This window comes from Aethina tumida, chromosome 5 (genome assembly GCF_024364675.1).
Source record: "Aethina tumida isolate Nest 87 chromosome 5, icAetTumi1.1, whole genome shotgun sequence".
Classification (NCBI taxonomy): Eukaryota; Metazoa; Arthropoda; class Insecta; order Coleoptera; family Nitidulidae; genus Aethina; species Aethina tumida.
The window spans coordinates 22,246,340-22,274,147 of NC_065439.1; the positions used below are offsets into that span (position 1 = coordinate 22,246,340).

The following is a 27,808-nucleotide window of genomic DNA, read 5'->3' on the forward strand; positions in this document are numbered from 1 at the left end:
TCGTGCATCCGACCGATCGGTTCCGTCTATCTCAACCCGTACGTGAACATCAGTCGCACACTCCCGCTTTTAATTATTGGTTTCATTAGCAGTTAATAAATAACGAGACAGACCAAACTGACACACTGTCAGGTGTTGCATTGTCTGCGTGTGGATGTGTGCGAATGTGCACTGTGTGCTGTCGCCGTTCATCAGCGTGCCCGCTAATTCCTCGGGCACATGCCGCACGCCAATCAGGCCGTTTCGGCGCGAACGAAGACGTCACTCCGGATCAATCGGGGTTTTGGTTTCGACGGGCGGGGGTGCGTCGGGACGTGTTACGTGCAACCGGGAAAACGGTATCGGGCCACGGGAAAAATTGAATTAAATATGGATTTGCCTGGATGCAATCCGATTCTGGCGTCTGTCGGATTTGAGGTCGTGTTCCGCTGCATTACATAATGCAATCGTAAGACGGCACCTCATGTTTCAAAATTAAATCTGGCGGATGGGACGTTTAACAAAAAGAATGGAGACGCGGGGATTTATATCTGAACTTTTCCCCATACATGCTGCAGATATACATTCGAACATATCCAATTTTAGAGATGCGAAACAAGAACAACGCCACTAATTGCATTTTACAAGGAGGATTTGAAATACAATCCTGTAAACAGACTCCTGTGCAGTTTTAGGTGCATACGGATAATAAGATTTATGGAGTAATATGGTCTAACGACAATTTTATTTACATATACTATATAATTTTAATGCAAACCTTTATATGATATGAATAAAGAAAATTTAGAAAGTTATCTACTTTTGTAAGAAATAATAAATCTAGTTCAACTTGAATACAGTATCTGGTTTATTATAAAAACTACTTTAAAAGTTTATATATAAAATTTAAACTATATAAAATCTTTATATAGATATACAATACGAAAAGTGTTTCATCCATCTGAATCCTGAAAGAGACAACCTAAACAATAGAGACAGTAAGTCTCCCACAATGGGACAAACTTATACTCTCTCTGTCATGCATGATGTCTATTAGTGTTAATAAATATCATTTAATTGTCAGGAAGAACAGTCCAAAATGTTAACTATTAACAATATTATAAGGTTGTATAATAATTGAAAATTAAAATCTATCAGCAGTACCAAAGATTTTATGAAAATTAAAAATTTTAAAACGATCCAAACATTTAATATTACTTTTGTTTTTTTGTTTTTTGTTACCAAATCAAATATGAATAAAAATAATTTGTTGTCAACTTCACTCTTTTTTGTAACTTTTACAGTAAATCAGAGATATATAGGTTTTTTTTAATATGTTTTCAAAAACAATAACCGTAAATGTTATAAAATTGGAGTTCACCATTTAAGTGAGGAAACAGGATTTTTATATGTTTTACAAGAAACCAGATAGAAAGTATGAAAAATTTGACACTATTTTTTTTTTTTAAATTTAACGGCTAAAATTATGTATAAGAAATTTAACCCATTAAAATTAAATTTCATTCTCATAAGTTCACTGACAAGATGGTTATCTTAGCAAACACACTGTATATACAATTTTTATCTGGTGACAAATATATACCACTGTATTTTTAAGTAAGTTTCATTAAAAAGTATATAAATACTATTTTTGTAATCAATTAATAGTGAGGTTGTTAAAATAAGCCGAACATAGTAATTGAAACTTTCTTCCGGTGTCGCGAACTGCAGTCATAATGGAGTTTGTACGTCAGTAAAAACTCGCGAAATCCAATTTATATAGCCATATCACTGCGAAGTTAATTAACTGTTATGCCGAATCACGGTGCAACTTGAAAAAGCCATTGTACAATTTAACTGCTACTTTAATTAAATCACAAAATATTAATTAATTTTAAACTCACGAATTAATAATAAACTCTCTTCAAATTCAGTTTGAATAAAATATGAACGGCGAGCTTTATTAATCATTGTCAATCACTACGGTAGAACTTTCGCACAGGCCTGGACCTTTCGTATGGCGCTAATGACATTCGGGCAATCAGTTAAATGAAAAAAAAATCGAAGTTTTTGTTTCAACAAATTATGTGCGACTTCAGCTTTAAACGAACGCTGTTAGTGTAATTAGTGGATATGATTTTAAGACACAGTCAGGCTCAGAAAGTCCAATATTACTCCTATTATTTATTAATTTTTAGCTTTCTCAGTATGTTGTTAAAGATTTATAATATTATTATGAATAAAATTTTAAATTTAAAATCTTAATTTAGTGACACACTATACAAAATACTTGAATGATGATATGAAAAATTAATTGTTATCACTTAAACTGAAAGAAAAAAGGTAATTATTATCAGTACACTTTACCCCCTCTTCTCTCCTTCTTGAACTCTCATAAACATATATTTCTTTCTCATTCACTCTTATAGAGACAAAATTCGATTTTTATGTTAATTTGAGAGAAATCAGTAAAGACAAAATCGTTAAAATCGACTATTCACGAACAAAGTCGATCATTTACGCTGTTATAAGTAAATATTAAATTTCATTCAAATCTTTAGTCTAACTATTTTACAATAAAGTAAACTAAATAAATTATTATTAATAATAAGGTACAAATATATTGAGTATCAAAAATCAAGAAATATTCTGAAATCCGGCAATTTTTAAACCAGTATAGAAAATTAATTATTTAAATTTAATTTAATTTATAAAATTGTTTTAAATATTTCAATGCCAAATGAAATATTATTTAGTGTTTTTAACAAATACTAACAAATTCATGACAAACTATAAAAATATGTGGTTAAAATTTACAATAGATACTGGATTTATAGAAGTTATACAATAAAAATTATTTAATGTACAGTAAAGTAGTAATAATTTTGATGTGTTTTAAAATGAAATTACTTATAATTCATAAACCTAATAAATAGTCAGAATAACACATTTTCTTAAAATTTTCATAAAATCCTATAAAAAAACCAAGTCTTATAAATAATAAAATTTTATTTTACCACATTCAATAACTAATTCAAATTAATTTATCTTTATTACATTTTTTTAAATTAAATATAATTTTTATTTGACGTCCAATGGGTTTGATAGAATAGTAATAATATCAATACGTCTCAAAAATAATGTCAAATAAACAAAATAAATAAAGCATACCCGTTTTCAAATATTTCTGCGGTCAAGTAACGCAAAAAACTGCAGAAAAAATAAATATAAATAAGTTTTTATATTTTTGTTTTATGTTAATGTAATTAACAAATGTAATTAATAATAATTGAAATATATCATAAATAAATGATAAATAACGAAACAGTTGAATATAATAGGAAACTAAAATTGCCTTATTAAAATAATTTGCAAGTATCAAATATCTAATATTTACCCCCTCCTCTCTCACTAAAAATCTGAATGATGAGGTGTAAACATAATCGTCAAAACACCGAAGTTGTGGTCCGAAATTCGGATGCATTTGGCAACTAAGCCTCGAACAATCTTGACATTTGGCAACTATGCGTCGACCAATCAGAAAACAGAGTACGCATTCCATCTATTAAAATATTAATTTGAATGTTATTTTAACTTTCTCAGATGCCCCATTAACTAATTAAGAGCCAATTCTAAAAGGTATGTAGTTTTATTTATTGAGGCTTTTTAATTGATAAAAGGTGTGGCTTAGCACAACAATAATAATTTCGATGTGTCTCAAAATGAAATTAATTCCTTACCTAACCTTAAAAACAGTTCAATAAAACAACTTAAATTTCATCATGTTTACATAAAACCACAGAAATTGTCTATTGAAACAAAGAACATACACACATTTATAAAGGGAATATAATAAAATTAATTGGGTAAAATAATCGAAAAACCGAGTAAAAGCGGCGGGGTGCGCCTAACTCATTTAAAATCGTTAAAAATGCAATAATCTACTTGTTTACAGATTCTAGTTGTTCCAGGAAACAATGCATACACGTGTTACCTATTTAATTTATTTGCATTTCATATAAAGTATATTAATAAAAATTTTGTTTCAAAATATACATAAGTACATTAGTTCAAATTAATTTACATTTAAATAGTTTATTATTAAATTAAACATACTTTATATTATTTATATAAATATGTGGTTAAAACATTTACAATATTTATTTTACTTATTACAATTACGTTTAAATTATCGGTTTAAATGAGAACAATAGTAGTAATATCGATGTATCTGACAACGAAATTAATTAAATTACACTAACCTAACTTAATACACAATTTAAATAATACTTACCCGAAATTTCACCGAGGATCCACAAAATCGTGAGTTAATATCACAAAAATCACTCAAATAACACATAAAACAACACACCAGACATAAAGAAAAATGAAAAAATTTCAATATGGTTTTCAAGTTTTGTACAACTGAATGAATCTATATAATATATTCAAATTTTTTTTTTTTTTTTTTACTTGGACTAGTGTAACAATTAATAATTAAAATATAACACACATAAATGATACATTTATATATGAAATACATAAATATGAAACTAATTAGTTGTTGGTAACATCTTATTACAATTTTTCACAAGCATAAAATATCTAATTTGGACGCATTCAGATACGACACACATTTGGCAATCGAGTCTCGACCAATCTGATGCACTTGGCAACAAAGCGTCGACCAATCAGAAACGTTGCTATAATTCTTGGAAACAATACTAGGTGCACCTGGTCAATTTACAAATTTTCAAACTTGCAATTCTTATTTATTTTATTTGAATTTTCGTAACTGAGCCTAAAATGTAAGACTAAACTGTCGCTGTTCGATACAAAATTCGTTTTTTTTTTTCATTTGACCGTGCTGGAGTGAAAAAGAAGGACATGTTCTTGAGAGTTAGAGAAGGATAATAACAATCGTGCCGTCTAAGTAAGCTGTGCTTTTTTTAATGGCCAGCGCCCGCCTTCAATTGTCGTTCTTAGGAATGCAATTTTGGTGCGAAGAGGGGGTAAAAATCAGATATTTGATGTTTGCGAAACGTTTCAATAAGGTGTGCAGCGACGATTATTGTTTATCAATTTTAGTTCCACGATACATTCAAGTGTTTCGATATTTGTCACATTTATTTATGATATATGTCAATTTTTCTGATACGTAAGTTTATGGGACATCTTATAACCAATTTATTTGCAATTGGTAAAACTGCATTATAGCGGCCTGAAATTAAGTTGGTTAATCTGGAACCTCAAAATTGCCACTGTGAATTTTTATATTATGTAACATTTCATTTCTTACAAGTGTTTACGTATATCCATTTATTTTGGGTAGAATTATATTTATCTTTAATTTATTTCCGTGTTTATTAATTTGGGTTAGTCTGATTATTCATTGATTTATAGATATTTTTATTGTGTTTGATTTCTGTGATTTATAATAATTTTGTTCGTAAGTAAAAAATTAATTTATTCGTACATATTAGTATATTATTAATTTTATTTCAACTATTTCAAATTGTGCTATAGCTTTAGCTTAGTATTTTTAGATATTCATAGGGATATTTTAATTATAATATCAGCCATGAATAATAATAATATTGAAACGAAATTGTTTTTTTAAGGATCCACCTATTTTTGGCTATAAAAAATTGAAAAAACGACATTTTTTCATACTTTTTTCAAAATATTCTACTCTTTGGCGCATTAAAGAATATGTTTCTATCAAGTAAATAAATTAAGATTTCTTGAAAAAAAAATATTCACTTTGAAAAAATGCTGATTTTTGCGGTTTTATGTAAATAAATAATAATAAATTAGATAAATAACAATAATTAAAAAAAAAGAACTGGAAACCTAACCTAACCTAACCTATTTTTTTTCGGAAAGTTCATCAAAAATAGAATATTTTCAAAAAAGAAAAATGTCATTAACGTTTTTATTTTTTATGAAATGAAATCTTTAGGAGAAATAATTTTAAATAAAACTGAAAAAAAATAGGTTAGGTTAGGTTTGGTTTCACGCCTAAAAATAGAATATTTAAAAAAATATATGAAATAATTAATTTATTTTTTGATTTTTTATTATTTAAAACATGAAGCCTGAATTTAATAAAAATTGTTAAATTCTCAAAAATTCATAAAATATTGAAAAATTATGTTACATATTATTTTTCTTTTGAAAATGTGCTAATTTTGATGAACTTATTGAAAAAGTAGCTCAATTTTTCGACTTTTTATGACAGAAATGATTCTAAACCATAATCTCAAATGGGTGGACGACATATAATTGAAAAGATGAGATACATGTTGATACAATTATCGTCATTACATTAACTTCATATTTTATCGTCCGTTCTACAATAATGGAATATTGTAAGGAATCCTCCCGAAATGAAAATTCTTATTTGTCCGAAAACAAAATAAAAATTAAAGCGAGCCCCTTTTAACGGTCCATAAAAGTGGCAATAAAAAAAAAGGAAACATTTTGCATGCACACCAGGAATGGTAATCTTGTAACAATCCACAACGACTAATAATAATTTCACTTTTTTTTCCAGATGCACCACCCCATCCAAATGAAACCGGCCGACAGTGAAAACAGAAACGGTGAGTTAAAAAAGGATCATTACATTATTTTCATACGTGTATTCCGGAGCTCTCTCGCTCCGGCTGCGCCGTACTCTCCGACGTGTGCGTCGGCGGGATTTTTGCCTTTTTTTCGCCGCATTCTCGAAATCCATTTGCGCCCAGTGATTTAAATTTGCATGTAGTGTGTGTGTATGTACCTATAGTTTTAATCTCAAAAAGTACCATTATTATTTCGAGTCCTTTTACCCGCTGCCGGTCAGTTCCGTGATTTTGATACTGCACACGTTAATATTTCAGCGGCGTTTTTTTATTATTTCAGCCGTGCTTAGGTTGGAAATCCCTTTGACCGTGTTTCGGGGAAAATATTGTGATTTTGTTAAGGCCACGAATAAATTTTTAAATTACTTGGGACGGTTAAAAGCCCCTAAAATGTATGTGAATGAAATCTATTTAACGTTTTTTTTTTATTAAACAACACACAGGATATTCTGGAGCATTAATTGTGAATATTTTACGTGGTTGACTGTTGCAATTATATATGAGCACGGGAAATTCCGCCGGTAGGTAACCTAAATACGTCACTCGATAAATGATTAAGTAGGTGCCCATTTGCCAGTTGATTTGTTTTATGCAAAGCCTTCCGTGGTTTTTATTACTGTTGTAAAAATGCGATCGTAAACCGCAACGCCAGTTTATATATTTGTACGGATTTTAAAAACTAATGAGTTCTTCAATATTGAATTTATTAGAATCACAAGAAGTTTTGTGATATTGACAACGTCGTTGAATTTTACGTGGGGGCAATATCTACTTCGAAAAGCTCTGAAATTACTTGCGAAACTTATGTTCGATGTTTAACATTCTTTGGAAACTTAAAATGTTACATATATTTTAAGTAGTTTGTTTTTTATTATTTAGCATTTCAAATTGTGTGATGAAAGTTTTTTAAGCGAAAACATTTCAGACAAACTAGAAATATTTTAATGATGTTTATTACATTATAATACCTTAATAACAATATTAAAATCTGTTAAAACTCTAACTTTTTTTAAAAGGACAAAAATTAGTAATTTTCCATATAACAAAGAAATATCTCTATATATAAAGATATTAATAATATTGCATTATAATTTATTAGGAATATTATATTGCATAAATTTGTTTAATATATTTTTTAATAACTTATCTTTTTAAAAGGATAAAAGAGATTTTTTAGTTTTATATGTGTCCTTAGTTTAAGATTCAGTAATTTCCAATAAGAATTTCTCCATATTCTAAGATTCAGTCAGTAATTTTCTATACATAAATCAATTATATTCGTATCGAAATATATTAATAATATTACATTATAATTTATTAAGAATATTATTAAAATTGATTTAATATATTTAATAAAAGACAATTTTGTAATAACTTACCTTTTTAAAAGGATAAAAGAGAGAGTTTTTAGTTTTAATCGTGTCCTCAGCCTAAGAATTTCTCTATATATAAATAAATTATATTCATATCGAAATATATTAATAATATTACATTATAATTTATTAAGAATATTATTAAAATTGATTTAATATATTTAATAGAAGACAATTTTGTAATAACTTACCTTTTTAAAAGGATAAAAGGGAGAGTTTTTAGTTTTAATCGTGTCCTCAGTATAAGAATTTCTCTGTATATAAATAAATTATATTCATATCGAAATATATTAATAATATTACATTATAATTTATTAAGAATATTATTAAAATTGATTTAATATATTTAATAAAAGACAATTTTGTAATAACTTACCTTTTTAAAAGGATAAAAGGGAGAGTTTTTAGTTTTAATCGTGTCCTCAGCCTAAGAATTTCTCTATATATAAATAAATTATATTCATATCGAAATATATTAATAATATTACATTATAATTTATTAAGAATATTATTAAAATTGATTTAATATATTTAATAGAAGACAATTTTGTAATAACTTACCTTTTTAAAAGGATAAAAGGGAGAGTTTTTAGTTTTAATCGTGTCCTCAGTATAAGAATTTCTCTGTATATAAATAAATTATATTCATATCGAAATATATTAATAATATTACACTATAATTTATTAAGAATATTATTAAAATTGGTTTAATATATTTAGTAGAAGACAATTTTGTAATAACTTATCTTTTTAAAAGGATAAAAAAGGGAGTTTTTAGTTTTAATCGTGTCCTCAGCCTAAGAATTTCTCTGTATATAAATAAATTATATTCATATCGAAATATATTAATAATATTACATTATAATTTATTAAGAATATTATTAAAATTGATTTAATATATTTAATAGAAGACAATTTTGTAATAACTTACCTTTTTAAAAGGATAAAAGGGAGAGTTTTTAGTTTTAATCGTGTCCTCAGTATAAGAATTTCTCTATATATAAATAAATTATATTCGTATCGAAATATATTAATAATATTACATTATAATTTATTAAGAATATTATTAAAATTGGTTTAATATATTTAGTAGAAGACAATTTTATAATAACTTACCTTTTTAAAAGGATAAAAGAGAGAAATTTTAGTTTTAATTGTGTCCTCAATTTAAGAATTTTTCTATATATAAATAAATTATATTCGTATTGAAATATATTAATAATATTACATTATAATTTATTAAGAATATTATTAAAATTTATTTAATATATTTAGTAGAAGACAATTTTGTAATAACTTATCTTTTTAAAAGGATAAAAGGGAGAGTTTTTAGTTTTAATCGTGTCCTCAGTATAAGGATTTCTCTGTATATAAATAAATTATATTCGTATCGAAATGTATTAATAATATTACATTATAATTTATTATGAATATTATTAGAATTGGTTTAATATATTTAATAGAAGATAATTTTGTAATAACTTACCTTTTTAGAAGGATAAAAGAGAGAGTTTTTTGTTTTAATCGTGTCCTCAGTATAATAATTTCTCTGTATATAAATAAATTATATTCGTATCGAAATATATTAATAATATTACATTATAATTTATTAAGAATATTGTTAGAATTGGTTTAATATATTTAATAGAAGACAATTTTGTAATAACTTACCTTTTTAAAAGGATAAAAGAGAGAGTTTTTAGTTTTTAGTTTTATATTCGTATCGAAATATATTAATAATATTACATTATAATTTATTAAGAATATTATTAGAATTGGTTTAATATATTTAATAGAAGATAATTTTGTAATTACTTACCTTTTAAAAAAGGATAAAAGAAAGAGTTTTTAGTTTTAAGCGTGTCCTCAGTCTAAGATTCAGTAATTTTCAATAAGAATTTCTCTGTATATAAATAAATTATATTCGTATATAAAGATATTGATATATTACATTATAATTTATTAAGAATATTATTAAAATATGTTTAATATATTTAGTACAAGATAATTTTATAACAAGTTACCATTAAAAAAAAAATAAAATAGAGGGTTCTTAGTTTTATACGTGTCCTTGGTTTAAAATACTGTAATTTTTATTAATTATTATTTGTTTAACATATTTAAAGTAGGAGAATTTTTCAAAAGTTTAATTTTTATGATGATAAAACTGAATTCTTAGAAGTGTACATGAGCTCAATGTGAGAATTCGCATATTTAAAGTGTTGTTTTGAAATTTATTTATTCAAATTTACAAACCTTAATCTTTGAACTTATTTTCCCAAGACTATTTCAGTTTAGTTTACTCTTTTCTATTACCTACATAATCCCGTTTGACTACTGCATAACCCAGCAGCGAAAACAGACATAAAAGCGGCGTTGATTTCAACGTTCTCAGTCGTAAGCGACCGTCCACCTTGAAAATTAGCAATTTAAACGTCGTTTAGGCCTGCCGAGTGTTTCGTAATTGTCATCTCCATCCAAACACTGAATCAATACGAACGAATGGCATCCACCGATGCCGCACCCCAACGAAAATACTCACCTGAAGATGCCGCGTTAAAACATCAATTCGACGTCGTTAAATCCGTCCCGATTTGATTGATTTCCACCGTCGAAGAGTTAAAAGTCCTGCCCCCCGGAAGAAATCGGTAACGATCCCCGTTGGTTTCATTGTAAATAATTTCTTTGACGTAAAATCCCTTTTCAAGGGTCATTTATCTTGTTCGTGGCGGCCGGAACACTCGTAACGTCGAATCATCATTCTTCCGCGGGCCCCGTAAGCAGTTTCACCGAATGCGGGACACCGTTTTTCGGGTCGTCAAAAGGAACGGGAATTGGGCTAATTGTCTCGGGGAATTGACCCACTCGAAACGTGGAAACGTGGATTTTTGTCAAAAAGAAAGAATAAATTGTGGCACATTCGGATTTTACTGTCGCGGCAATAAAAAGTGAGTGAAGGGTCCCATTATCAGTTGCATTTTTATCTTGGGTCGAAATGTAAATACGAGTTGTTCGAGGCTAATAAAAGGAAGTAAATATTTGGCCCGAGTGTGCGATACTAAAATCAGTCGTGTAAACACACCGAAGTTAACAAAACTCGACTGTGCCGTTTCTGTTTCCCACAAAAACACCGCGTAAATATAAATTCGAGAGAATTAAAAAGTACAATTTGATTTAATCCGTCCAAAAAATAAGCGGGCATTCCTTCCACGAAGTCTTATTTCATCAAACTGGTACAATGACACGAATCGGCGCAGGAAATTTTCTTTCCTTTTATGAAAATGTCAACACAGCAGCATTTCCTTCTCGTTCATTTCACTTCGTTCATTCGCCTGTTATCTTTTTCTATTATCACTCATTCTTCCGATCCATATAATAGATATTATTGTTCTATAAAATCCTCTCCAGGCGAATTTTCTCTAATATCCGGACGTATAATCCTTCGACTTGGCCCTTCTTAACGAAATTAAGCTTTATTATGATCTCGTATTTGTCTGTTCCGAGTTTTATTGTTATGCATTAACGAAAGGAATGAAGGGATAAACGAGTCATAAGGGATAATAAAAAAACACACACACACAGTATTACCAATATTTTTTTATTTTAACTTTAATTGAAATATTGTACCACTCATAACTTATAAGTAATGTATGTCAAATGTTTTTAGTTAATTTAAAATAAATATATCAATATAAAAGTTAGATTTTATTAATATGTAATGTTTTTATATAAAATTTGATATACTAAATTCAATATAAGATATTGTTTTCTTAAAATTATACGCCTCTTATTTGTGACATTCAAAAATATGATGCTGAAAATAATTTTCTACGTAGCATACATAAACTTTATTGTATTTATCTGTTGAGCTATTATTAATTAAAATCATTAAATATGAACAAAAAAGTTAGAGGTATTTCCATTTTACTGTACTATACTGTATATAATATTCTTGAAATATATACTAAAAGTTTACTATTTTTTTAATAATGAAAATAAAATTAAATGTACATTAAGGAAAGTGATGAAGGAATAAAATTAATATTTATTATTTTTTAAATTAGAAACTGACATATTGTGCCTTTTGGAAGTCACCAGTAACATCTCCCATAATTTTTTAAATCTTAAATTTAAATAGTCTAAATATTAAATAGTTTTATTTATTTCAAAATTAATATTTTATTTCTCATATATATCGAGTTATCAACTGTCATATATATTTTAGATTTCATCTCATAATTATTGTAGTTTTACCTAATCATGAAAATGAATAATTTCATTAGAAAAGTAAGATTTTTAACTTTGTCATATACTTATTAATACAATTTTTTTTTATAAAAATACTTCAGTTAACTTTTCTTATTTTTGACAGCAAAAGATTACAGTAAATCTCTGACATCTGATTCAGAAAATAATTTTCTATGAGGCATACATAAAATTCTTTGATTGTCTGTATTAATTATATTATATTATATTATATTATATTATTGTATGTATATTATTAATTAAAATTGAGTTACATATAAATAAAAATATTACAGACATTTCCAATTTTGCTGAACCTTACTGTATGTAATATTTCCGAAATATTCTATAAAAAAAAATTACTATTTCTTTTAATAAAATAAGTAAATAAAATTAATTGTACATTAAGGAAAGGGATGAAGGAATAAAAGTGTCATAAGGGACAATAAAACACACATACCATGTATTTTTAATATTTATTATTTTTTATCTTAGAAATTGACATTTTGTGCCATTTGAAAGTTAGCAGTATCTTCTAAAACCTTACTAAATATTAAATAGTTTTATTTATTTCAAAATAAATATCAATATTTGTGATATATATCCGAATTATCAACTGTCATATTTTTTTAGATTTTATTTACCTATACATTAAAATTAATAATTTTATTAGAAAAGTAAGTAAGATTTTTAATTTTGTCATATACTTATTAATACGTATTTTATTTATAAAATTTGATATACTAAATTTAATGGAATCTATTTTTTTATAAAATGTGCTTCAACGAGGCATATATAGAAATTTTTGTTGGCTTTGCTTTGAGCGATTATTAATTAAAATCAAATTACATTCGTATAAAAATCATAATTGAACCACACCGTAGAAAAATCACAAAAAATTTACCATTTCCTTAAAATATAAGAAAATAAAATTGATTATTCATTAACGAAAGAGTAAAAGGGATAAAGATCCACAAGGGCAAATAAAAAACACAGTCAGAATTAATATTTATTATTTTTTAACTTGGAAATTAACTTCGTACAACATTTAAATCCGGGAAAATTGAGCGGGCGCTGAAATGTAAACATGCACACGCGAACCGGGAGGGATAATAATCTGTAACAAAGCGCAAGAGTTATAACTTCAGCAAATGGACTTATCTGATGTAACGCGATGATTATTAATATCCCCTATTAGTGATATATTCTCTGTTCATGTTCCGTGATTTATATTTGTGTAAGTTGGGTTTGTGCGGCATGATTGTGTTTATTGTCTCTCACAGTCGCTGTCATTTTGTTGTGAAATATGCTCTGCTAATTGCCGGCTTGTTTTCCGCCGATATAATTAATTATTTGCTAGTATTTGTTTAGAGTCGTATGATAATCAAGTTTCGCTCTGTATTAATATTGTAGCTAATTAAGGGGTAATATTTTATTATAATTGAAGGTGTGCATACTATAATGTGCCTTAGTAAATATACCAATAATATATTTGGTACTAATTATCAATTATTGATAGAACCTGATTGGGACTTACTTTATCAAGTAACAAAATATTAGAGTATACCAAGTTGTGTTCCTATAATAATGTTCAAACAGAAACGATCATTAATATTATAATACTCAAATATCAATATTTACGATATACAGTATATTCATGGCAAGTTTATCAGTTGATGAATCACATCACATTTTAAAGGGAAAAATGAGTCTATGATTAATATAAGGAAAATTCATCATTATTTATTAATATAAATAAAAAACATTTAAAATATAATACATATTTCTAAATAAAATAAGAATTGAAAATAACAAAGTTGATATCACTTCCGGTAAAACTAGAAATTAAATTTTGTTCAAAATAAATTAGAAAAGTAGCTTAAGTCAAGCTCTTTTTGTTGTAACAATATTAAATCAATATATTTTTCCTTTCTCAAAAAACTTTTAATGAACAAGTTAGAATCACTCTGTATATCAAATTATTTGTGATATTAAGGATTATAATAATTTAAAATTTAAACTAAACTGAGATAAATGTATAAAATGTATGCCTACTTAAAGCTTGAATTTTAATTAATTTGAAGGTTTTACATTACTAGCAACAAATTTTACAATTGTTTAATGTATGATCATTTCCTCCAGACACATGAATGAAAAAATATATAAATCTTTAAGTTGACGTATTAAACTCTATATGTTACTTAGATATGTTAGATATGTTAAGCTATTAATTTATTTATTATTATTCTCGACATTCGGACGATCAGAATACAAATAAAGATTGTTTTCATATTTTTTACTGTGGAGGTAAAATATTAACTTCATATGTATGTTTCAATTAAATTACAAGTTCTTGAAATTGTTATACCTGGTACAAAGTAAATAATAATTTTTTTATTAACAATTTAAGGGTAAATTAATAAAACATTGAATAAAACTAATATTAAGTACTACTAATGTAAAAAATGTATTTTTAACATATGCTGCAATTTTCTTTATTATATTGTAATTAAGACACATCATCGACAATCTATAGGGTGGTCAATCTGTATGTTAAAAATTAATTTTCATTAAAATTGGTGGTTTTACGAATATTCTGGTAAATTTTTGGAAAAAAATTAATAACTCAAAAACTATTGGGTTTAGAAATAAAAAATGGCATAGCCATTTTATTTGCAAGTATTATACATAAAAAAATAAAATGTAAAAATATACATATACTGTTCCCTTGAAGATAACAAAGTTGGATTCACAGACAAAACCGGAAAAGAAATTTTATTCAAAATAAGTTAGAAAAGTGGTTCAAATCAAGTTATACTTCAAAATTTCAAATTAATATCTTTTTTCTTTCTCCAAAAACTTTCAATGAACATGTTAGGTGGATCACCCTGTATATCAAATTGTTTATGATATTAAATTATTTATAATAAATTAAAATTTGAAATTAATTGAGATAAATGTATAAAACTTATGGCTATTTAAAGCTTGACTTTTAATTAATTTTAAGGTTTTACATTAGTAGCAATAAAATTTACAGTTGTTTATATCATTTTCTCCAGACAAAGGAATGAAGAAAACATATATCTTTAAGTTGACGCATTAAACTTCTCTATATGTTACTTGGATAAGGAGTTATCACACTTCAAAAACGGCTAAAATTATTTAACGCTTCTACAGTGCATAAAAATACCGAGTGAATTAAACAATAGTCATGTGCTGTTCAGGTACAGTGAAAGTAGTTGTCGAAAGAGCCATATTTAAAACTATAGATGTTCAAATAATATTTTTAGAGAAATACTTAAAAAATATTTTTTGGACTCAATAATTACACATAATAATGAATATTAAAATTGATATTATTTACCGAAATTTTAAGTAAATAATAATTATAAATTAAATTAATATGTAACCGAAATGGTACGATACCCTTTATGCCTGAATGGTATCCTAATAAAATTTAAGTAAGTAACCAATAAGAAACACATTATCTCTCAATTACCTGCAATTTGTTTCGTACCTAGTTTGAATGGAGTATAGGTGTATCATTTTTCAGATATATACCATCAATTTAAACGCTTATATATCTTTAAATTTTATAGATATTCAAACTTTGAAACCAGATTGTGAAAATTTGAAGATTTATATACAAAACTATATATAATTTTATTTATTTCAATTTTTGGCCAAGGTCATCCCACTGTGCATTGTCAGTTTGGGGTCCATATTTTGGGGTCACAAATATTTTATTTATTCACTCGACTCGAATTATAAATCAATAAAATAAAAATTTGGGAGCACGTCTCGTCAATTCCTTGTTTGAATGGGGTATAGACTTTTGAGAGATGGCAGTTCCCAACTTAATAGCATGTATTTTTCTTTTTTTTTTTCTAAGAAAATAAAATTAATAATTTACGAACTAATTTCAGTCGAATTGAAAGGTGTGAGTAACTTTATCACAAAAAATGTTGAGTGCTCAAAAATAAAACATACTTCTTGCATTAAAAGTTAACTGGCAACATAAAACATATATAACCTTGCAATTACAAATAATTAATCTTTACCACCTAATAAACTTTACAAGGACACAATATTGTAACCACAAAAGCCCCATAAAATACCAACCAAGTTAAAATACATTGTGGTGTGACATGTATTTGTTTGAACGTCGTTCATTCCATTTTACGTTATGTGCACAACGCGACGTTTAGCAACATTAACAGCACAGTTTAAAATTCACAAGCACACAACAAACATTTAAACGTACAAATTTCTTGAGCCACTCCCGGGATTCAGAAACCCACACCGCGAAACAGGATTAGCAACCGAACGCTAATCCAAACCGTGGCCCCTCCCGTTCTAACTAATCGCATAAACTTCACGTTGCTCAACAGACCAGTTACGAAATTCTCTTCATCTTCGTGCCACAACAGTTTTCCCAATAATTCTTCCGTCCAATCAATCAATCCGTCGTCCATCGTCCTTGACTTTGGCGCTACCGTTGCACAATCACCGCCACAATAACAATAAACAAACAAACAAATGTGAAAGGATTAAACTGTTCCTGCGCAATCCGCCAACACCGGTCTCTGCGAAGCATATCCGACCTTGAACGTATCGCAGCATCGGCCCCCGGACCCGATGCATTCCTGCAACAGAAACCGTTTCTTCCACCGGTAACCCACTTCGATGCGGTGCCGTCGCGTCATCTCGCCGCGATGCCACCATTAACATAATCCATTTTCGGAGCGTGACGATTTCGCTTTCGGTCCAACACCTGGTCGCAGCGGCTAATTGCCAAATGAGGGGGAGGCGAAAAAACAGCCTAGCGTCCTCTCAAACAAAGCCCGTTATCGATCGATTGCTGTTTGAGGGAGCTTATCCATCAAAATTGCCGATGTAGAAGCGCCACGCAGGAATTTAAAAACAAAAACTTGATACGCTGATTATAATTTCCTCTTGAGATTTGCTTATCGCTTCGGCGGCGGTATTTCCGCACCGTTATGCCGAGGTAATTCCCGAGATTAAATGGCTGAAAATTGAAGCCTTGGGGTCTTGAAAATCACAAATCTGACACTGATTTTCCAATATTCTATTTATTGAACCAAATGTATTTGTATTAGAGGAAGGAAATTTAATTAACCTTTAAAATAGGTGGAAAATCATTAAATCATTGTTAAATAACCATTAAAAAGGAATTAGTACCAATCCCAAGCATATTAAGTTTTTATGATTTCTTAAGTAAGACCTGCAAGAAATGATTTGTGTTAACCAGATGAAAGAAAGTGCAGTAGCCTTCAATAACTCAATCACACTGGGGAATAAATTTAACTTTTTCTCGATTCCTACATCAAATTTTTGTTTGGATTCGCCTATACCGATTGTAAAGCCTTTGGTACTGCTGAATTTTGAGAGAGACATCATGCATGACAGAGGTAGTGCTTTTGATGTCTCTGTCGTGTTCTTAACATCACTTATTCTAGAGAACTTGTCGTCCTATTGGTCTTCTTTTTTATAACTAAAATGGTAACCATTCAGAAAGAATAAGTACCAAACGTAAGAATAATCTGAGCACCTTTGCCAGCCAGTTTTTATGTCTTCTGAAGTACGGCCTGCAAGAAATGATTTGTGCAACACCAGCTTAGCCTTCAACGGATTATATCTTCAATAACTCAATTACAGGCTAAAAGGCCGACACCAATCCGGGGGGTGTATTATGCATGTCCGGCGGAGCCTCATGGCCCCGGGTGCACGCGTGCGTGTGCCTAGGTACCTACCTACGAGTACGGGTATCGTACCACACGCCGCAAAGTGATATCACACATTCGTCACACCGACAGCGTCTAATGAATCGTACCCGTGGCTCAGTTGTGCGTCGTACCGCGCCACGTTAAGTACCTGTGAATTGGCCGAGCGCATGCGGGAGATGTGTCCGCTGTGATATGTGTTGTCAGTGCGAGGAGCAGGATTTATCAGCGGAGAGGTCCGGATACACGAGGATCATGAAGAGCAGATCCGCACAGAAGCAGGCCTATCCGGCGATCTCGTCGTCCTATTGGCAGCCGGCGCCTCTTCAATCGCCGTACTTGATGCCAGGTACTTTGCTTGGGATAGGTGATGTTGAAACCGCGATAGAAGGAGAGGCCGGCTAAATGTATTCATTAATGGCAATTAAATGCGATAGTTGAGTTCGGATACAGCTTGGCTGGCTTCGACTTATTTGGACGAACCTGGCTTGTTTGAAGGGTTCGAATATGAAAATATTGAACTTCCGGTCTCATCGGCCAGTCCTTTATGGTGTTCATATTGGTTCTAAAACATTCTTGGGATAAAAGCGTTTTCTTTGCTGAAGGTGGTGTGAAGAAATTCATTTTAATGACAGTTAAACTGTTGCATTTATTCAATTTGGGATTGGTCTTCCACGGTATTAAATTTTTACTGGCTTTTTGTGGCGCAATGTAGTAAAAATTTATATTCCATTGTTTTTAAAATTCTAGTGACCATTAAAATTAACCTTGTTGCAAATTGTTTTAATTTTTAACATTTCATATAATATGTATAATAGAGATTGAATAAAACAAATTTAATCTGCTCATAAATATCTAAATTTTCAGAGGCTTTTAATTTTACTTAATATTTAACAATAAATTATTTCCATTATTTTCTACAGGCCCATAATTATGAACCATGATGGTTGAATATAACACTTTTAATAAATATTTATTATACAGAAACTGTGTTAAAATTATTGAATAAAATAGTTATTCCTTGATGTTTTTATAAAATAAAGACAAGAAAACTTAGCCAACTGACTTCACTTGAAAAACTACCCTCTGTCAATTGCCAAAATATACTTTTGTATTTTTTGTTTAGTTTGATATTATCCCTACTAAAACAATTTTACTTTTGCTCCTCCGTAGTCGATGTCCGCAGTCGTGTGTGAAAATGTGCGAGTGCTACTCGGTGAACCAAACATTGTAATTCGGGTTTTTATGTTTAATTTTGTTCTTGGGGATAAACGGGACTAGAAACGCTGATTATGAGTATTAAAGAAGGTAATTCAAATTTATTTGTCCATCCTTAATTACTGGGTGTACATTCTGTGCCCCCATAAAGTTATAATTAAGTGTTTTATATTTCATTTTTTAAGTGGTAGTAATTTTTAGTGGAAAATGAGTGCAAAATTTTTGGTTAAAATAACTGGAAATATCCAAAAATTAATTCAAAAATAAAAATACCTAAATTCTCAATTAATTAAACTAATATTTTATTAATATTGGTGGCAAAAACATTGCTGCATCAGGTGCAATTACTCTAATATGAGAAATGTCTTCTAAAAATGTTAATTAACTTAAAATTTTGTCTAATGGGTGAGAAACTATTAACCTTGTCTTGGATTTGGCTAATTACTGAAATGAAAAAAGTGGCTAAAAAAAACTTATGAAAGGTGTAAGATTATAATATCTAAGGAATATCTTGATTATGTACTCAATAAAAGTGGATAAATTTGATATCAAAAGAAACAGTTTTATTTCATTTTTTTGGTATTTTCCATTATAGACAAGATGAATAAAAAATTTTATTTAATATTCTGAATAACTTACACCATGTCCATAAAATAAATTCAAAAATATAAATTAAATATAATATTAACATCAACTTTTATTAATTTATAATTCTCAAATAAGTCAATTGATATTTTGAATTAATATTTAAAATAAAACAGTGCCTAATATAAGAAATATATGTGCAAAAATGTGAAATAAATAAAAATTATATTATGCAAAATTATAATTTTTCTAAAATAAAGTGTGGGTCAATAGATGTCAATAAATTTGATATCAAAAGAAAGAGTTTCATTTGGTAGTATCTTTTATAATTTATAAAAATATTGTGTGTCCTAACAGAGGCAAAATAGGTAAAAAATTGTATTTAATATTCTGATTAAAATAACTTAATTTATGTCCATGAAATAAACTCATAGAACATAGAATAAACTCAAAAATAAAATGTAAAGATTGAGGCTTAAAAATTAAATAGAGGCTAATATATGAAATTTCTTATAAAAATGTGAAATAAATTAAATGTTTTTCTGTATTTTAATGATTGAAAAACTACCATATTAACCTTGTTTTGGATATGACTAATTACAGAAATGAAAAAATGTGACTGAAGCAAATTTATGCAAGGTACATTATTATATCTTTTTCTGAAGTATCTCAAGTTTGAATAAAAGTTAAGAATTTTGGTATTAATAGGAAGAGTTTTATTTATTGCATCTCTCACATTTTACAAAAAGTGGCAAGAGATGTTAATTTGATCACTAATTTTTTTTCTAAACAAATTTAAATAGAACGACTCATATTTTTATTTAGATAAATAAAGTCAAAAACGTGAAAATGTTCATAAATTTTTTTTATAAACGAAACTGACAAGATCAATATTGACATACGAATAATCGCTATTTGAGATATTTATTGATCATATTCGATATCAGCAATGATAAAAGTAAAATCCAAACTCTAAAATTCTAGAAGTTGATAAGAATTGCATTATTGTTAGATCAGGATGAACAATCAGTAGCTGCTATCAAAAAAAAAAAACATCAAGAACAAATAAGAGTTCTATGCTAAATTTGTACTTCCTTTGGCTTCTGAATAATCCCTGAATAAATCTGTATCCAACTGAATAGTTGAGTAGTTATTGGGAAATATTTATTTACTAATTTGGTTCAACATTGGAGAAATTAACGCAACATCTTTCCTAGAATGACCATTATTGAAAATGTCCTTGCATTTTATGAATTGTAAGTCATTTTGAATTGACGTAACAATCGTATAACTACAATAAACATTTGTATTTTTATTTCAAATTTATAAAAATGTTTTATATTTCCCTCCATTTTAATTATTTGCAACGTAATTATTATACATTTTTTACGGTTTGTTTGTAAATAAAAATTACTGTAATTGCAAAAATAATGATAAATTTCATATATTTATCGTTAATAGTAAAAAAAATAATTAAACGCTTCCGACAGAGTAGGTTTTATGGGCCCGCAATGAAATAATCAACAGTATCTTTTCCACGATTTTATGTGCTAATGAAAATTGACGATATAATTGAAAACGTTAGTTCCACCGTCGCCGCGGAACGCACAGCAAATCGAAATTGCCCGGCCGACCGCCAAAACTTCCGCATTGTGTTTTGCACGAGGATCAGCCGACAGCCCGTCCTAATCGTGGCGACGACCGAAGTGATAACACCCGCAGCCGCACCGCCCAAGAACCCTCCGGTGGAAACGCGACCGGATGTCGGGCTCGGGTACGGTACCGGTCGCATTACATTTCGATGCACGTCGCCGTAAGTCACCCATCAAACCGATACATTCGTATTCGTCACCGACGGCACCGACTTGCGTCTAATGGATCGTACGAAACGGCTCAGTTGTGCGACGTACCGCGCCACGTTTAGTCCGAAGGCACCTGTGAACCGACGGTCGCCGGGCGCTTAGTGCGATGTTCCCGCTGTGATGTGTGTTGCCAGTGCGGTTCCCAGGATACGTACTACGGGTGCGGACCGTCGGCACATCGGGAACGCGATGAAGAGCAGATCGGCACAGAAGCAGGGCTATCCGGCGATCTCGTCGTCCTATTGGCAGCCGGCGCCTCTGCCTTCGCCCTATTTAGTACCAGGTACTATATGATGACTCTGATTAAGTCACACAAAACTAATGCGTCGAGTTGAGAGAGGCCTAAGGCACATTCTTTGGTGTTTGTAACTTCCGGTTGCATTCCGGTGGGCCGTCGTGTATGAAGGTGCACGAGGAGGACACACCCTATCTCCATTTGACTTGTTGCATTTGCATTTAATTTTCTTCAAGTTGGTCTTCAGTCTAGTTCAGTCCCAAAACTCCGTAAACAAGTGCATCAAGTTGAGGGGCCCACGGTACATTCTTTGGTGTCCGTAACTTCCGGTTGTGTTCACTCTTACGGTCGCATTCCGGTGGATTATCATGTTTGAAGGTGGATGGGGAGGACGCACCCCGTCATCATTGCACTTGTTGCATTCCCATTTAATTCTCTTCGAGTTGCTCTTCCACACTTTATTTACTTTTAGTCATTCGAATTACTGGAGTTTGGCACTGTGGGATAGAATTCTATAATTGTGTATAAAATTAGTTTTGCTTTTATAGTTATGAAAAACAATTATATTTGTAATTTTGTAATAAATCCTCCTTATATAAAATTTTACGTACTAAACAAACATTACAACTAATACCATTCTAAAGATGAACTGTTTTTATTTGTTTTTATTAAGATCTTAAGCTATTAATTTATTTATTATTATTTTCGACATTCGGACGATCACAATACAAAAAAAGATCAAGTTCTTGAAATTGTTATACCTGGTACAAAGTAGATAATATTTTTTTAATAACAATTTAAGTGAATTAATTGGTGAATTAATAAAACATTGAATAAAACTAATATTAAGTACTACTAATGTAAAAAAATGTATTTTTAACATATGCTGTAATTATTTTCTTTATTATAATTAAGAAACATCATCGACAATCTGTATGTCAAAAATTAATTTTCATTAAAATTGGTGGTTTTACGAACATTCTGGTAAATTTGAGGAAAAAAATTAATAACTCTCAAAAACTATTGGGTTTAAAAATAGAAAATGGCATAGCTATTTTATTTGCAAGTATTGTACATAAAAAAATAAAATGTAAAAATATACATATAGTGTTCCCTTGAAGGTAACAAAGTTGGATTCACCGACAAATCCGGAAAAGAAATTTTGTTCAAAATAAGTTAGAAAAGTGGTTCAAATCAAGTTATACTTGCTTAAAAATTTCAAATTAATATCTTTTTCCTTTTTCCAAAAACTTTTAATGAACATGTTAGGTGGATCACCCTGTATATCAAAGTTTATGTTATTAAAAATTATTTATAATAAATTAAAATTTGAAATTAATTGAGATAAATGTATAAAATTTATGCCTATTTAAAGCTTAAATTTTAGTTAATTTTAAGATTTTACATTAGTAGCAATAAATTTTATAATTATTTATATATGATCATTTTCTCCAGACAAAGGAATGACGAAAACTTTTATCTTTAAGTTGATGCATTAAACTCTTCTATATGTTACTTGGATAAGGAGTTATCACACTTTAAAGACGAGTAAAATTATTTAAAACTTCTGCAGTGCATTCAAATAAAGTACTGAGTGAACTAAACAATAGTCATGCGCTGTTCAGTCACGGTGGAAGTGGTTGTCAAAAGAGTTATATTTAAAACTATATTTCAAATAATATTTTTAGAGAAATATTTAAAAAATATTTTTTGGACTCAATAATTACGCATAATAATGAACATTAAAATTCATATTATTTACCAAAATTTTAAGTAAATAATAATAAATTAAATTAATAACCGAAATGGTACGATACCCTGAATGGTATCCTAATAAAATTTAAGTAAGAGTAGGTATCAACACTATGCTACCCTCTGAAGTAACCAATAAGAAATACATTATATATCAATTACCTGCAATTTGTTTCGTACCTAGTTTGAATGGAGTATAGGTGTATCATTTTTCAGATATATACCATCAATTTAAACGCTTATATATCTTTAAATTTTATAGATATTCAAAGTTTGAAACCAGATTGTGAAAATTTAAAGATTTATCAATACTCTTGATGTCTGAATGCTATCCTAGTAAAATTTTAGTATGAAGTAGGAATCAACACGAACTAACAATTCCGAAATGACCAATAAAAGAAACTCGTTATCTATCAATTACCTGTAATCACGTCATATCAAGGTACTAAATTTGTTTGCATTACCGTACCTAGTTTGAATGGAGTATAGATTTATTATATTTGAGTTATACAGATATCAATGATATAGATATTCAAAGTTTGAAATTAGATTGTGGAAATTTAAATTTTTATATACAAAACTAAGCATAATTATATTTGTTATTTCATACTTTATTTTTAACAATTATTGCTCAAGGCCATCCCACTGTGGATCACCAATGTGTGTGCTTGTTGCGGCTTAACGTCTTAAGAAAACGAGATGGGGTTGCATATTTTGGGGGAACATCCCACCACCTTTCGCTCCACAAACCAACGGACCAATAAATAAAAACACACACACCTTAGATCTAATCAACGACTTTATTTATCCTACTCGATTATAAATCAACAAAAATAAAAACATGTTTTGCAACGACAATTCTTCACAGACCCACAGCAACACTCACTCAAACAGTCGGGCAACAAATCACCGGATTGTCAATACTTACGTTTGTTGTCGTAATTCGCAGCAATCGCAGCGATTGTACGAACGCATAAAAATACAATATTGGGCTCATACATAAATTTATTTATGACGGTTGGTATTTGTATGCAAATTCGTGTTCGTACGTGATATCCGGTGACACACGAGCACACGGTAGTTTTTTTTTTCTTTCTCGTTGGAATTACTTTTCTAATTATTCCAGGAGTATTTTGCTCGTGGATTGCGATAATAAATGTTGTTAAATTCGTGCGCACATTGGAATCCGACATAGAAAGGTGGAAGCATGATTGTGCATTACATTATTTTACAATGAAATGAGTGTGGGTGTGATTTAACAATTTGTACGATCCCTGGTAGTACCGGTATTGTTCTAGGTCAGCGATAAAAGTGCCAAAGTTATTCGACGAAAGTTCAATTACCATTTAATTATGAATGATAATTTTTATAATGCATTAGTCATTAATAATATTAATGACTTATTGTTGGTGAATGCATTAAACATATCGAAATGGTCGTCAAACAAAGACGATAACAAACCTATTAGTGGTTGCAGGTTGATAGAATTTCAAAAATAATTGATAACAACGGGAAGTGAAGCATTTCAAGTTGCGTTCATTGAATTTATATTTATATTCGTGGTATTCTTATCAATAATCACAAGAATTTCCTATGAATATTATCGAAATTGTTGTCAAGTTTCTTCAACAATTTTTCCAGCAAATAATTTTGTTTGTGCATAGTTTGTTAGTTGTATAATCGATTAAAATGTTCGTTATTGTATTCATTATTATTTTGTACCTAGTGTTTAAGAAATTTTATTTAATATTATGGTCAGATATTTCAATTTTTATCCAATACTATATAATAAACTAAACTTTCATTTTTATTTACTAATATTTTATTTATTATTTCAATAGAATATTACAAAGTTTATTGTTGTCCATTTTTTATTGTGCTCTGTGTATTTTTCCTAAAATCAAGTAAATTGTGTTAAATATATTATTTTGAACATAGAAATTTAAAAAAAATGTCTAAAATATTAATGATTTATGTAACAATAATAGAATAACGACTTGAACGACTTGTCATAAATTTTAATGTCTTTGCATTTTGAAATTTTGATGATACATACCAATACTTTGTTTTACAGCTTTTTGTCGTTGAAGTGATGAAATTTTATTTAAGTTTGAGGTCAAAAACTAATATTTCTATTTAATAATGATTTCAACAATTTATTTCAACAGTTCAGTAAAACATTTAAACCATAAAAAATGTTTAAAGTTTGTTTCTTAGTTTTGGAAATAGTCATTTCATATATTTCTTAAAGTCAATTAAAAAATTAATTATTATATATTTTATATTACCACAAATTGACTATGTTCACTTGACTAACTTGTAAATGTAATTTAAAAAAAAAACTTGGGACTTGAAAATGAAACCTGTTAAACAATAATTATTGCTGCACACATTAAAATAAAAACGTTATAACAACTTTGTCACAAACTTTAATGTCTTTGTATTTGGAAATGTTGATGATTAATAATTTGTTTTATAACCTTTCATCATTAAAATGATCAATTTAGTTTAATTTTAAGATTAGAAACATATATTTTTAATTAATAATGATTTTACCAATTTATTTCATAATTACTAATATAATTTTATTCTTTCAACAGAATTGCTCAATAAAACAACTTGAATCATTGTATAAAAACTTTTATGGTTATACTTAGTTTTTTCGTTTTGGAAATGGTCATTTCATATTTTTTATAACATCAAATAAAAAATTAATTATTGTATTTTATATGGCGATGTATTAATTATGTGTACAAATTTATTATTAAAGTGAAAATGTAACTAATCATATTATATTTTCCATAAAATCAATAAAGAAATTAATTATTATATTATCAAATATTAATTATGTTTATAAAATTATTATTAATCATGAAAATTATTATTATTATTAAGCAATAATAATAAATTAACAATGAAACAAAATGTCATAAATTTTAATGTTTTTATATTAGAAATTGTCATTAATATAGTAAAAGTTGGAACTTTATTTTTCTATTTAATAATGATTTTACAATTTATTTTCACAGTGTTCAATGAAACAACTTAAATCATAATATTAAATGTATTATGGTTATTCTTTGTTTTTTAATTCTGAAAATGATCAGTTAATATTTTTTTATTGAAAGTTATTACCAACTTATGTTAAAAACGTAACTGAGATTTGATTATGGAAATTTCTAATTATTATATTATTCAACATATTATGAAAACTGACATAATTTGTAATTCTACAATAATAAATACAAAGCTTCAACAACAGTTGCTTTTTACTTATTATATTATATCCAATTTGAGAAGGATGTAAATCTTGGCAAATATACTTTCCGAATAAGGAAAATATATTTATTAAACTGTATTCATAAAACTTCCACATTATTTCTAAATAAAAAAATAAATAAGCTACACAATAGTAATGTGAATTTTTTTCGCATGCAATATAACCATGTCATTAAAGGAATTATCTACGGTTTTATGAGAATTTTACTACAATTGCAACCTGTCAACCTTGTCACATTGTAAAAAACTGAAATTTATCAACCTAATTATTTTTGTGCCGTGCCACAGATCTACGTGTGGCACGTAGAACAAATGCAAAACAGTATGACATTTCGAAAACGGGAACGCTGAATCTGACAATAAATCGCTCGAAAAAGAGATGAGAAAGCAGAGTTAACAAGTACGAGTGCCCGGGAATAGTTCAAACGTGAACAATGAAACTATAAATTAAGGCGAAAACGACTCACTTCTCTTTGACTACACGGCCAAGAAAATTGTGATTATAGTAGTGGCCGTAATTATAGCAACTTATTAAAATGTAATAAAAATATGAGCTGTACTACTTGAATTGGATGTTAGTACCTTTAACTTTATTGTTCTTCTGTCACTATTGCGTCTACTGTGCGAATGGTCAATCCAATTTTGTTCTTTAAAAAACTGGGTACTTTTTTATTTTTCAGTGGACAAAATTACAGCAACTTTTTACTTTATGGTCTTTCATTGCTCTCTGTGATTTTAAATCTATTATTTACTATGGGACTTTTGCTTTCTCGTCCCCCTAATTTATTAATTCAACATCTAATTATAAAATGCCATGTCAAACAATCGAATTAACCCGTTAGAGTGATCACCCGGTTTAAACAAACTCAGGCCAAATATTTATATGTCCGATGCGATTTTCAATACAGCA

General features: G+C 28.5%; 1 protein-coding gene and 1 long non-coding RNA gene across 6 annotated transcripts in view; one reads left to right on the top strand and one right to left on the bottom strand.

The window, feature by feature from the left end:
• The window catches only part of LOC109600431 (CUGBP Elav-like family member 2), a 372,127-nt gene that overhangs the window by 293,454 nt on the left and 50,865 nt on the right, over window positions 1-27,808 (top strand). For all 5 annotated transcript variants that reach the window (XM_049967989.1, XM_049967986.1, XM_049967987.1 and 2 more), the window contains one exon: window positions 6,536-6,584. In XM_049967989.1, coding sequence (XP_049823946.1) covers window positions 6,536-6,584 — 49 coding nt within the window. The remainder of the gene's footprint in view (window positions 1-6,535; window positions 6,585-27,808) is intronic.
• LOC126265704 (uncharacterized) lies at window positions 13,220-17,313 on the bottom strand. Its single transcript, XR_007548177.1, has 2 exons — window positions 16,346-17,313; window positions 13,220-13,340 (listed from the first exon to the last, which is right to left on the bottom strand). It is a non-coding gene; the product is annotated as an uncharacterized LOC126265704 (long non-coding RNA).